At 37.5% G+C, this 12,646-nt stretch overlaps 1 protein-coding gene across 1 annotated transcript in view; it reads left to right on the plus strand.

Annotated features, from left to right (window-relative positions):
• LOC124383765 (phospholipid phosphatase-related protein type 4) overlaps positions 1-3,368 on the plus strand; it is a 16,030-nt gene extending 12,662 nt beyond the window's left edge. The window contains 3 exon segments of the mRNA XM_046846059.1: positions 38-871; positions 873-1,160; positions 1,162-3,368. Coding sequence (XP_046702015.1) covers positions 38-871; positions 873-1,160; positions 1,162-1,431 — 1,392 coding nt within the window. The 3' untranslated portion in view covers positions 1,432-3,368.
• Positions 3,369-12,646: the final 9,278 nt, after the last annotated feature.

Genomic DNA, 12,646 nt, shown 5'->3' on the forward strand with positions numbered 1-12,646 from the left:
TGTGTCATTTTAATGTTCAACTTTCTGATTATGGTAGGGTTTGCATGCTGTTGGAAATTTCCAACCCAGTGAGGAGAAGCCAAAGAGCGAACCCCAGGTTCAGGATACTGTTACGTCCCTGGGTGAGCTGGGTCAGCACGTTGGACATCATTTGCCTGCTAAAAGCCGCAGCAGTAGTGATGGCCTTTCTTCTTCCCACTCAGATGGTCTTCTTCACCGTAATCTTCAGACCCGCCATACTAGATCCCTTACCAACTTGAAGAGGTCCAGTGCAGATGTTGAAGTTCCACAACCCCATAGCCCTGCAGATAAGGAGAGCATGGTGACCTTTAGTAACACTCTGCCACGGATTCACCCACCAACAATAGATGATGGCACAAGGCTCAATGGAGCAGTCCATTCGACCTTGGACTCTAGTCGTTCTAAGCAGTTGTTATCGCAGTGGAAGAGTAAGAATGAGAATCGAAAGCATTTCATGCAGGCTGTGGAGGCAGCCCTGGGCCAGTGTTCCGTCAGCAGCATGGAGACTCGCTGTAGCTCAGAACCCTCCACCATAGGCATTAATGGGGAACAACAAGGTCCAGCAGGCTCATGTCTCAAACTGGCCACTGGTAGTAGCACTTTACCCAGCAACCCTTGTGGTATTGCTGGAGGTACAAGAATGTCTGTTCAATCCAGGCCAGGCTCTTCCCAACTGGTTCACATTCCAGAGGAGACTCAGGAAGGCATGAGCACTTCACCTAGAGGTATTGCCCAGGACAAATGGCTGAAAAGCATGGAAAAGAATGTCAATGGACAACCACGTGTTGTCCCAGTGATTGGGATGTCCAAGCAGCATGGCCTGTTGCTCACAGGCTCCAGCAGTTCTGAGCAGTAGTCACACCAGCTCCACTGCGCCTTTGCACCGTAATAAGATCCTAAGTGAGGAGCCTGGTTCAGGGGCTACCACTCAGGGATCCATCGTCAGGGTGGAGGCACACCCAGAGAATGGACGGCCCTTGGTTCATGCCCACTCAACTGACAGCACCACCTTCTGGACCTGGAAGTCTCAGAACAGCTTGAGACAGTCTTTTGAGCTCAATGATCTCAACCGAGACTCAGAGAATTGTGATTCTCTTAAGGATGGCTACGGCTCCACAGACAGAACGAGGAGCAACTCTGGTGCTCAATACATGTCACAGTGCCAACAGTCCCGCTGTCTCCTCTATTTCCACTCTAACTAACTCAGTTGGAGAGCCACATCCTCATCAAACCGTCTCAACCATCCGAGTCACCCCTATTGAGAGCACTGAGACTGGACCGGAAAGTCGCGACTCGACATTGCGAAGGAAAAGCAATATGATCCTAATCCCTGAAAGAGGGAACAGCCCAGATAACACCAGGACCATTTTTTACAAAGGCACTTCCACCACCCCAGCATTCAAAGAGTAGACAACATTTAATGCCTTGTTACTGTTTATGTGTCAACATGAGGTCCATATATGAGGTGTTCATTTATGTATTTTCCACACATGTACAGTTTGCTGGTGTGTTTTGCACTCTGGATGACACCATTTCTTACACTGCATGAAATCACTGGTTTATAAAGTTGTCACAGTGACACAAAAGCACAAACTCAGAACTCTTTCTATGCTGTTGGCTGTTGTCCTAATGAAGAAGTACAGTATATTGTAGCATTTAACCCAATTATTTTATTCTATACACTGTGAAGTTGACCTAGTGCCAAGTCTTAACTAAAACACTGTATAAATGTTTATCAATCATTTTTTTAGTTAGTACCCCAGCCCAAAATATTTCTCTAAAATGGGTGCTGTCCTATTTAGGTATTCGGGGGACTCAAAATAGTTTTTTGCGAAAAAGCATTTAATGACCATAAGTGCTTTGAATATTTTCTGTAGTTTGTTGTATAGTCCTTTAGTCAGGGCTGGTGCATGCTATTCTGATGCTTTAGGCAAAACAGAATGTAGCTGTACCTTCAACCAGTTTGTTGTTTCAATTTTTTTACACATAGACGACTAGTGATTACTGTCTTATTAGCCATTTAATGTGCTTACAGAGTGACATAGTAAAACGACACACTTTGTGATAATATAGATGAATGATTATACTGTTTTAATCAGCCAATGTTTAAGTGCCACTCTAGGAAATTGCCCAGTTCACCAGTAAGTATGCACCGGCCCTGCTTAAAATACCATGCACTATATTCTCCTACTTGCAATACTGTTTTCAACATGGACTTACTTAATTTGTGTTTCTTGCTCTCAACAGTATATTTGCTTCACTTTGCTATACACAGTGATTAAATGAATACTCCTGGTCTTACTAAGGTAACAACTTTTGTTCAGTAGCAAATCAAGGTGCAAAATAGATCCCTGTCTTCCTTTAATGTGTGTAAAAGTACCAGGTGCTCGTGAACACACTCTGCTGCTACTGTAAGATCACTCACAGCCCAGACCTCTAGCTATGCTGTTCTTAACTCATTTTTGCACTTGAGTGGACAAAGTAAGGCAGATGTTACTGTAGCCAATGCCGTAGATATTTCTTTCGTCTAATGTTTATTCTTGAACAACGTGGTCCATTTCTGGAACAATATTCATCTAAGCAGGCCCTTTATCCATGTAAGGTATATTTCTATTCAGCCAGAATAAACATGTGGTTACTTTAAGAACAAATATTTTTAGATGTATTTATCAAATGTCATGCCATATCCAAAAACTATTAAAAAAAAAATAGAATTAAATGTTTATTTTAATAGACATGAAGATGAATACTATTCTTTAAACTGATTTTGCTGTAACTTTTTTATAATATAAAACCATGTAAATGTGCCAACGGGTATTTTAAAGGGAGCGTTCTGTGTTTTGCTATAGTACTTCTACAACAGCCTGTATTCTTGTAATCTGCATACAGTGTGGCACAGCTAGAGAATCTGCATGTTGATGATTTGATAACAAATATTGTATAGTTCTTTTTGTAAAGGATTAACACAGAAAGTGTAATTGTTTATTCTGAATATGAAATGTTGGTGGAAAAATCTTTCTAAATGTGTTATTATGTTTGTTAGAGTAGTGACCTCAACACTACAGAAGAACGACAACATTGTGTGCACATTTAATTCGAGGATTGCATCAAGCATGTTTGTGAGATGACTGAGAGGCACTACCCTAAAACACTGTGTTTGTGTTTTAATCAGGAAAGTGCTGATAGATTAGCAGTGTATGGGAACAAGTCCAGCAGCACTCATTACACTGGCACCACGATCTTTTTGGGAGATACCATTTTTCTCTTCATCAGTTGTGCCAGATCCACATAAGAAACGGGATAATAAATTGTAGCAGTTTAAATAAATGTTTGTTATTTAGTCCGCATTGAAGTTTTCAGTTTTTTTTTTATTTGGTGTGTCTTTTGATTAACCCCTTGTTGTTTTTTCAAAGGTTTAAAAGAAATGCTGAAGTGCAATCTGATGACAGCCCTTCCACTTAATTATTTAGGTTTTTGTTTGACCCGCTGTTGTATAATTACCCTCTAAAGGCCAAACTAAACAAATATATATATATATATATATATATATATATATATATATATATATATATATATATATATATATATATATATGCCCCTTATGCCAGCTTGGATGTCTCAAGTTTATCTATAGTCTAAGCTGAAAATGACATCAACCCTCAAGTCCCAGGACCATGTCAGGTGTAGTGCTGGACCCAAGCTTGTGTTTCCTCTGGTCATGCATATAAACTATAACAACAAATCTAATACTGCTTCTGTTTTTTTTTTTTTTAGGCCTTTTATCCTTAGATTTTATATGAAAAATGAAATAGACACTTGCACATTTAGGCTAATCGTGTCTAATTACAATGAACGTAAGCTTTGAAGCAAAAAATAAATGTACAATATAACCACTATAGCACATTAACATTTCTCAACTCTGTTTATCAGGGTTAACACCTCAAATGTGTTGATCTTAAAATAATGACTTTTTGGAAATGCCCAACAGTACAGTGTCCTACAGAGTAAAGCAGTGAATCCTTGAAGAAGTATGTGAGGGATGTTTAATTTGTCAACTGTATTATAGATCACTTTACCACATTGATGGAATGTCAAAAAGCATGTGTGTGCACATGTACAAAAAAGTGTATTCAGGTTTTATACGCAGCCTCTGAACCCTAGTTAGGAACAGTTAACGAGTACTAACAAAATTAGGTATTAGTTTAATGTACTAGACTGGGATTTACCCAAACCATCAACACTTAGATTTACGGTATCAGTATCAGAGATATACTGTATATCAGTAAATACTGAACTGTGTTACTAGTAAATTACTGTACCACAAGCATGGCTAATTTATTTCACCTTCTCAAATGTAAAATCACAACCTCTGCAGTCCAGTGCATCTACTAAATGACCTTTAAAGCCATAAACAAGTACATCAGTACATTGCCCACATAGAGACAAATTGTGTGTTTGTCATGTCCTGCTGGCTATAGAGTGGGTTTCCAGAGCAGCTTCATAGCAGATGTCATCAGAGAAAGGTTAAAGCTCCATTTTATTTTTAAATAGGGTTGTAGAACTTACTGGAGGACATAAAAGATCAGTTCCATGGTTACAATCTTTTTTATGTCTTTACACTCTGGTAGACACAAAGTCATTACAGCTGAATCAGTTCAGGGCAATTTCACCACAGGGTTTCTAAAATGGCTTAGAATGTTTTCAAATTTGTGTTTTCTTGGTTCAAGTCAAAACTTTATCAGTGAAATTCAGAATTGAACGAATTCATGAATACATTTACGTTCTCTTTGTTCCTGTGCTGGTTTCTGTGTCAGATTTATGTTACTTATTTATTAAGTTATTGTTTTTAATAAGCAGGAATGGTACAACTACTTACATACTTTCCACAGGAAAAATAACAAACAATTATCAATACTAATTGTAGACTACTGTAATAAACAGTCTGACCACAATCAACCTTACTATTTGACCTGTCTAAAATCAACAACAGGAAAATGGAAAGATAAATAAATAAACAAATAAATGTAAGTTTAAGAAAAGCCAGTGTTTAATTAAGAACTGTAGGTATTTTTTTGTATTAATTTATCTGAAAAATTCAGGATAAAGTAGTTGCTATGACCTTATGTTAGGTTGCCTTTTCTTTTTTTTTTTGCACTCTAATATTTTGAAATAATATCATTTTAACAATAATAAAAACTATAATAATAAGCAGTGTTCTCTCTGGAAATACAGGTGGAATATGCAACTAATGTTGTTGAAATTATAAGTGAAATAAATTAAAAGTGGGGTTTTTTTTTCAGAACTTTCGTCCCTAGATTTTATATGAAATGCCATCTTTTTTTCAAGCTAACTAGTGCTGTCAACTTTACATTTATCTAGAGTTATGTAGTCTTGTATTTAGTGGATGTGAACTCATATAGCAACAGTATAGTCATGCTGCAAGGACAGCTTTCTCAGTGTGCACATGAATAAACTCTGAAAAATGTCTGAAGCCTGAAAAAAAATGCAAGAGAAATTACCATTGAAGATCTAATTAAGAAAGAATAAAAAGGTTGAGGCAAAACATCAGGTACCAAAACTCAATGTGACACCATTGTTGCATTCAACGTTCGGCTTTATTTTCCACAAAAATATTAAATCACAGAGCCACAGCACATTATCTTTGTAATGGTTCACGGTTATATTGCATTGCTAACATGGTAATATGCTTCAAAGGCATTGGAGGTCTCCTTATTGGTGTGTGTTATAGACACCGTGTTCAGATGAGTACAGGAGCAGTCAGGCTGGAAATGTACACAACATACATTCAGAAGAATCTATTATTTTTATGAAGGCTAAAAGCCTTGTAACTCTGGATGAGAACGTAAGCTGAATGCATTTATTTTATACACATTTGATTCGCCATTTTACGAACCTTTTGTCCTGAATACAATACCAAAGATTCTTGATGGCTGTATATGCAACTGAATAAATATGACTGCAGGATTCACATAGCTTAATTGTGAAAGGTGCATTCTTTTATTACATAATGCGATCTCATTATCCACTTTTAATTGCTGCTTCAATTGCCGTAAATTGAATTAGCTTTTAAAGAAAATTGTGTTACCATGGCAACAGAGGAAATCCACATGGCTGGGATGCGCAGTCTCAGAGAAGTAATTTCATGTTCTTTAACCCTCTTGCCGTTTTAACTCCTGTGTTATTAGATGAAAACTCTGGGGAACCATGAATTGATAGAACTTTCCTCTCTGTATTAGCATGTAGTGAAACTGAATATTCTTCATGTGGGTTTCATTTGCTCTGTAATATCCAATACTATAGTTTGCACTAGCACCTGATGCAGGTATTACACAACTGCATGGTCTGCCTAATATAAAAAATGAAAACAGGAAACAGTAATGGCTGATATACAATGACCCCAATACAGCTGTCATTTCTACTGAAGACACATTGAACTATTATAGAATATAATCTGTTCAGAAATAACAACTTTTAATTCATTCTTTTTTCTCTCATGAGGAAAGATTCTATTTTAAAGGCCTTTGCCGAAGGCTACATGACTGGCCTCTTATTTGACTTATATAAAGCGCACCCAAATATAAGCTGCACCCACTAAATTTTACAAAGATTTTTAATTTTGAACATAAATACGCCGCACCTGTCTATAAGCCGCAGGTGTCTACACTGAAACTAACTAAACTGTTGTTTTCGCATCTGATTTGATATAAAGAGTTTCATTAGTTCGCCTGAACCCGTTCGGCAATTTCATTGGTCTAATGTTATGGGGCTCAGTTTTTTGGCTTGAAGCTTGTGAAACCGGGAAGACCCAGGAAAAATCTATAAATTAGCTGCTTCATTGTAAGCCCGGATAAATGGGGAGGGTTGCGTTAGGAAGGGCATCCAGCATAAAAACGTGCCAAATCAAACATGCGGATGATCCGCTGTGGCGACCCCTAATGGGAGAAGCCGAAAGAAAGTTTATTGTTTAAGCCGTGCCCCGGTTTATCGCGGAATTGCATTTGCCACATAACTCATTTGCTTGGCAGATTTTTCCTGGTCTCCCGCGGATAGCACTATAGCCCAAATAACTTGTAGGGAATTGTTTTTATGGTGTTTTATGTTGAAATAATGAAATTTATCAATAAAAATAAAATAATTACTTTTAAAATGAAGTAAAATGTTAATACTGTACAACCACGATAAACGGGGGATTACTGTATTATAACTCATATGATCAAATTCAAGGATTACATTATTCATTTTCTTACAGTACAAAACCCTCTTATTGAAACGACCATCCATAAATAAACAAATGCAAAAAAAAAAAAGTCTAAATGCAGCCACAACAAGCTGTGTTAACTGTGTTAGCTGTAAACACAGCAGGAGAATCAGTAAGATGTTCACTCACTGTCACACAATACCAGAAAATCCTCCAATATGAAATGGCCTCAGTGCACCCTAGTGGTATAATATACATATGATATAAGAAAATCTACAATTAGAAAGGAGCTTGTCATTTGCTTAAGTGATTAATTTGGGATTTAATGACTTACAAAAACAACATTTTATTATTTTACAGTAACACGAACAGGCAGTTTAGAGAAGGTTACAGGAGGAATGTTGGTGGTACAGGTGTCTATTACAGGAGCTGTTCCTAACACCATTAAATATTTTATGAATGGTTCCTGCTATGGCACTAGTGCATTCTTTTTTTTTTTTACTGTTAATGAAATGCAGGCTGTGTGCACTGCAGCAGTCCTCATGGACACAAATCATTATTCACATAACATCAAAGTAGGTCACCAAACAGATGCCCATGTAGTTGCTTATAAAGCTGTTGCCTGTCCTTGAGGTGTTAATAGTCTGCATGATGAGCTGGATTCACTTGATTCACCACATAAGGCAAATAAGAACAATGTTTTCAATTGGGGTTGGGGAGCTTCTGTTTGCCTGATGACCTGCCACAAGTGATTATATGAATTTAAAAACATTATGTGTCCCACAGAATGAGCTGAAAAAGGAGTCACATTAACAGAAACAGGGGAAATTAGGGTTATCCATTTTACACAATTTAACAAATGGCCACAAATGAAAATAAGGTCAGTCCTTTGTGGATAATTAAATTTTCCCATCTTTTAGTATTCTGTGGATACACATCGGGAGAGGCAGCGGTTGTTATTGCTGTAGGAGGCACACGACATTAAGAGCAAGCCTGTATCTTTGATAGATGTTACATGATGCCACATATAATGTTTTATATAGACAAACAAGACCAAAATCCACTTGAGAATTGGATTGGTTAGCTCTTTGTCTGTTTCTGTCTCCCTTTATTTTGGCTTTCTGTGAAGTTAGTGTTAGTGAGCTTCTGATGTCTGTAGTGGTAACAGTTTGAGGCAGAGATGAGGAAGTTAGAACAGCAGAAACATTTTGTCCTCATGGTAGTGGATAACAATACCAGAAGGCATAAAGGTTCACTAAATGGATTAATATGGTTGGAAATGGTATGGATATTATGTAAATCATGTGCAAAGGCCTTCACAGTCACCAGATTTTAGCTCAGGCTAACACATATAGAAAAGAGTGAAGTGACATGTTAGACAGCACTCCTCACCACCATCAGCAAAACGCCCGAGAAAAATCTTAAAGAATAATGTGGATCAAATGTGGACCCGAGAAAGATGTGGATCATCGCTATTTCCAAAGACACGCACACATTTTGGCAAGGTGCACTAAAGCTGTTATACTCTTGTGGTAGGCCAAAACCATAACAATGCATTTTATGTTGGTCGTTACTTTAATTTGCCTTTCATTCGTAGATCATTTACTGGATCTCAGTATATATAGCTACAGTTAGTGCATGAATTGAGTGTGTATTTAGTTAAAAGTGCTCTTGAAACAAAATTGAACAAGATTACTGCAGGAGAAGCAGCAGGGTTACCATGTTTCACACAATCCCTGCTGTGGGTTCTTGTTTTGTTTTATGATTCATTACTGTGTTCACACACGTGCACACAAAACGTTCAGTTACTATATTCTGCCATCGTTTCACTTGGTGTCAACTGCCTTCCGACACATACTTGGTGTGATTTACTTTTCATTAAAATAGAATCTTATCAATAGTTTGGCTTCAGTGCCATCTTCTGGTAGTGGGGTTTTTGCATATACTTATATTAACTGTATTTTCAATTTAGGCATTACTTAATATTTTCATGTAGACAAATCATGAGGATATATCACCAGATTAGTGCTAAATGACTGTTGATGAATTAATTATCAAAGAATCAAAGATGAAACCATTTTCCTGTTATGCATTAGACACAAGTTAAAACCCATAGATGCAAAATCAAAACTAAATAATAAATATAAGTGATTCCTAGACGTTAATCAATATACTATCTGATTCATGCTGAAGGTAAGATTTTGACAGTTGTATTTAACTGGTATGAATGAACACATTTGAAAAGAAGAGGGACATGGTGTTTTTATGAAGGATGTCTTACATGCAGCACTGAATCCCGGCCAACACTGATATAAGCCTGGAACAATATAATATTACTCACATCTACCAGTGGCTTACCTCTATTCTGTAGTCTCTTATTTCCATACTCTCATTAGTTAAGACAGCAGTAGCTGCTGGAATGCAATGATTCCTGGCCCATTGCAATCTAAAAGGAACCATGCTCAGTTATTAAAGCTGGCTCTACAGAGGCTGTTACACAACACTAATTAGGAGAATAGCTTACATAAACCTAACAATCAAGCAGTGGGACACTTCTGTTTCGTGCAACACTAAAATGACTTTGCTCCTTCTAGATTTTGATGTGCATCCTGTTGAGTGCCCCCTGGTGGCGTGTTAGGAAAGAGGAACAAGCCCCCCCCACCTCCCTTCTTTCCTACTGACAAGGAGATATCCAGCTACCATGGCAACTGAACCACAGGCTTTATCTTATAGTTGATGTTTGTCTCTATGCTGTGTTTAACAGCATTGTAAGAGCTGTTAAAGTCATCCTATTATCCTATAATTGTGTGACAGCTATTAACATGCCCTCAGTGTCATCCACCATTGACGAGGAGGCTTTTAAAGAAGGGCACAGTCAACAAACTGTCTGCATTTGAGGGGATTCAGGCTTACACAAGTGTGTTTTCAGTATGCAGCATATTGTGCTAAGAGAGTTGCTTAGTGCTCAGCATAATAATTAAAGCACTGATTCTAAAATGTCTAGCATGTCATGAAGTAGCCAGCTTTAGAAAATGGGCGTGATGAAAATTAAGGGTGCACACGAAAGTAGGTTGTGAAAAATAGAAAAAATATAGGAAGTTTTACTGTTGTGCTAACATTATAGTCTATGCTTTTAACAGCAAAGTGAGCAGGAGCTAGACATTTTAAAAGATACAATTTCTGCCTTCTTTCAGTGTTTTTTGCTAAAGTCATGACCCCAAGAGAAAAGAACAGACAACTGTTAGTGAAAGTGCTCTAAACTGACAGGTAACATGGTTATTTGGAAGTTGCTGGACATTTATTTGTTTTTTCCATTTAAAATCTTACATTCCACAGACACTAGGATTTTACCTCATAGCAAACATTTCTATTGTTGGAATATTATTTATATAAATAAAGATATTTCGGGACGAATTGCAAGAATATAATGTATTTTTTGTGCAATCCCAATTTAAAAAACAATTAAACCATTTTAAGGGAAAAATTAAGGTAATTTTGAATTTGATGGCTGATATCTGTGAAATGAGGAGATGAGTGACTGAAGTTTGAGGGAAGGAATTTTGTCCTATTTGTGTCAAATACAGGATTCTAGCTGCTAAACAGTTCTGGGTGTCCTTTGTTGTGTTTTTTCGTTTCATGATGCACCAAATGTTGAAAGGTTTAGATTTCATGCAAGCCAGTTTAGCACCCGGACTATGAAGTCATGCTATTGTAATACATGCAGTATGCAGTTAGCATTTTCTTGCTCAAATATGCAAACCCTTCGTTGAAAAAAACTTATTCTGAATTGAAGCATTTGTTGCTCGAAAACCTGTATATATACCCATCAGCATTGATTGAGCCTTTCCAAATGTACAAGCTGCCCATTTTACAGGCACAAGCATCAGAGATGAGGCTTTTTGAACTGATTGCTGATAACAAGCCAGGGGGTTCCTCTCCTCTTTAGTCTGGAGGACATGGTGAACACGGCTTTCAAAAAGAAATGAAAATTTTGATTCGTCTGACCAGAGAACAGTTTTTTAGTTTGCCTCAGTACATCTTAAGTGAGCTTTTGGTCCAGAGAGAATGGTGTCGTTTTCCAGATAATGTTCCCGCATGCCTTCTTCTTTGCAAGATGGGGATTTAACCTGCATTTGTGGATGACATGGCAAACTGTTTACAGAGAATTATTTCTGCAGGTGTTAACAGACCCATGCAGTGACAGAATCATGACTGTTTTAATTGTAGTGGCGCCTGAGGGCCCAAAGATCACGGGCATCCAATATTGATTTTCGCCCTTGTCCTTGTGCACAGAGATTTCTTAAGATTTGGAGAAACATTCAGAAATGTTTGCACAATCTGTAAACACAGTCTTCTTGTATTTTTTACTTCTGAGAGACTCTGGCTCTCTAAGATACACCATATATACCCAATCATCTTACTGACCTGCTGTCAATTAACCTAATTTGCTGCAAAATGTTTCTGCAACTGTTTAATTTTAATAACCCTTAAAGACTTTTGTTGCCCAATCCACACTTTTAAAAAGACTTGTTTCCCCCATCAACATCAAACATATGATATGTTTTTGTATGCACTATTGTGAATAAAATATGGGTTTATGAGACTATGGGTTTAAATTAACATTTCAATCTATTTTGGAAAAGGGGTTGTAGAAAGTTCAGTTTGTTTCACAAACTTTCAAACACCACCATAAGTGCGAATGTGTGCTAGAGCTTCTGTGCATTTCTATTTCAAATGAAAAAGGGCTCTTAAAATTTACACTTAAAATTGGTCTAAATCTGTCTGACACTTTGCTGCTTAGTCTTTCTCACATCCTGAGTTTTGCACATGTCTAACACCAAGTAATTCATTATCACGTTTTCCTTTTGATTCCTCTTTTGCAACACCAAAGGCGTATCAAAAATTGAACTGCCTGAGAGTATCAGTGATTTAGGTATTCAAGGAGTTATGCAAAGCTCAATGGGCATGACCTCAAGCACTGTATTCTAGAAGGTTGTTTACTTTCATGTGAATCCTGGCTTACTGGAGCTATTTTTGTCAGCTCGTGTGAACGACAGTGTCCTTGAAAGTGGACTGCTGGGTAAAGTCTCAACCATGAACCCCTTGCAAAGGCATCTTCAAAAACAAGTGTCTGCCAATCAGATCTTTAGATTGAATCAAAACCGTAGCAGCTTGAATCAAAGACTCAGTGGAATATATAATAGAATATTTTAGAGTCTCTTGAGCTTGTTGAAATAAAGAAATAGAAGAGCAATTGATTCAGCTATATCTGCAGAGATTCCTGAGCTCTGTGTGACAGCCTGTGAGTGGGTAGCAGGGCTGACTGTTCCTCAGTAAGCTTGTAGCTAAGACCTGTTTCTGATGGCACATTTTGTCTGCATTTCCATTCATTAGAGACTCAGCAGG

This window comes from Silurus meridionalis, chromosome 4, assembly GCF_014805685.1.
Source record: "Silurus meridionalis isolate SWU-2019-XX chromosome 4, ASM1480568v1, whole genome shotgun sequence".
Lineage (NCBI taxonomy): Eukaryota > Metazoa > Chordata > Actinopteri > Siluriformes > Siluridae > Silurus > Silurus meridionalis.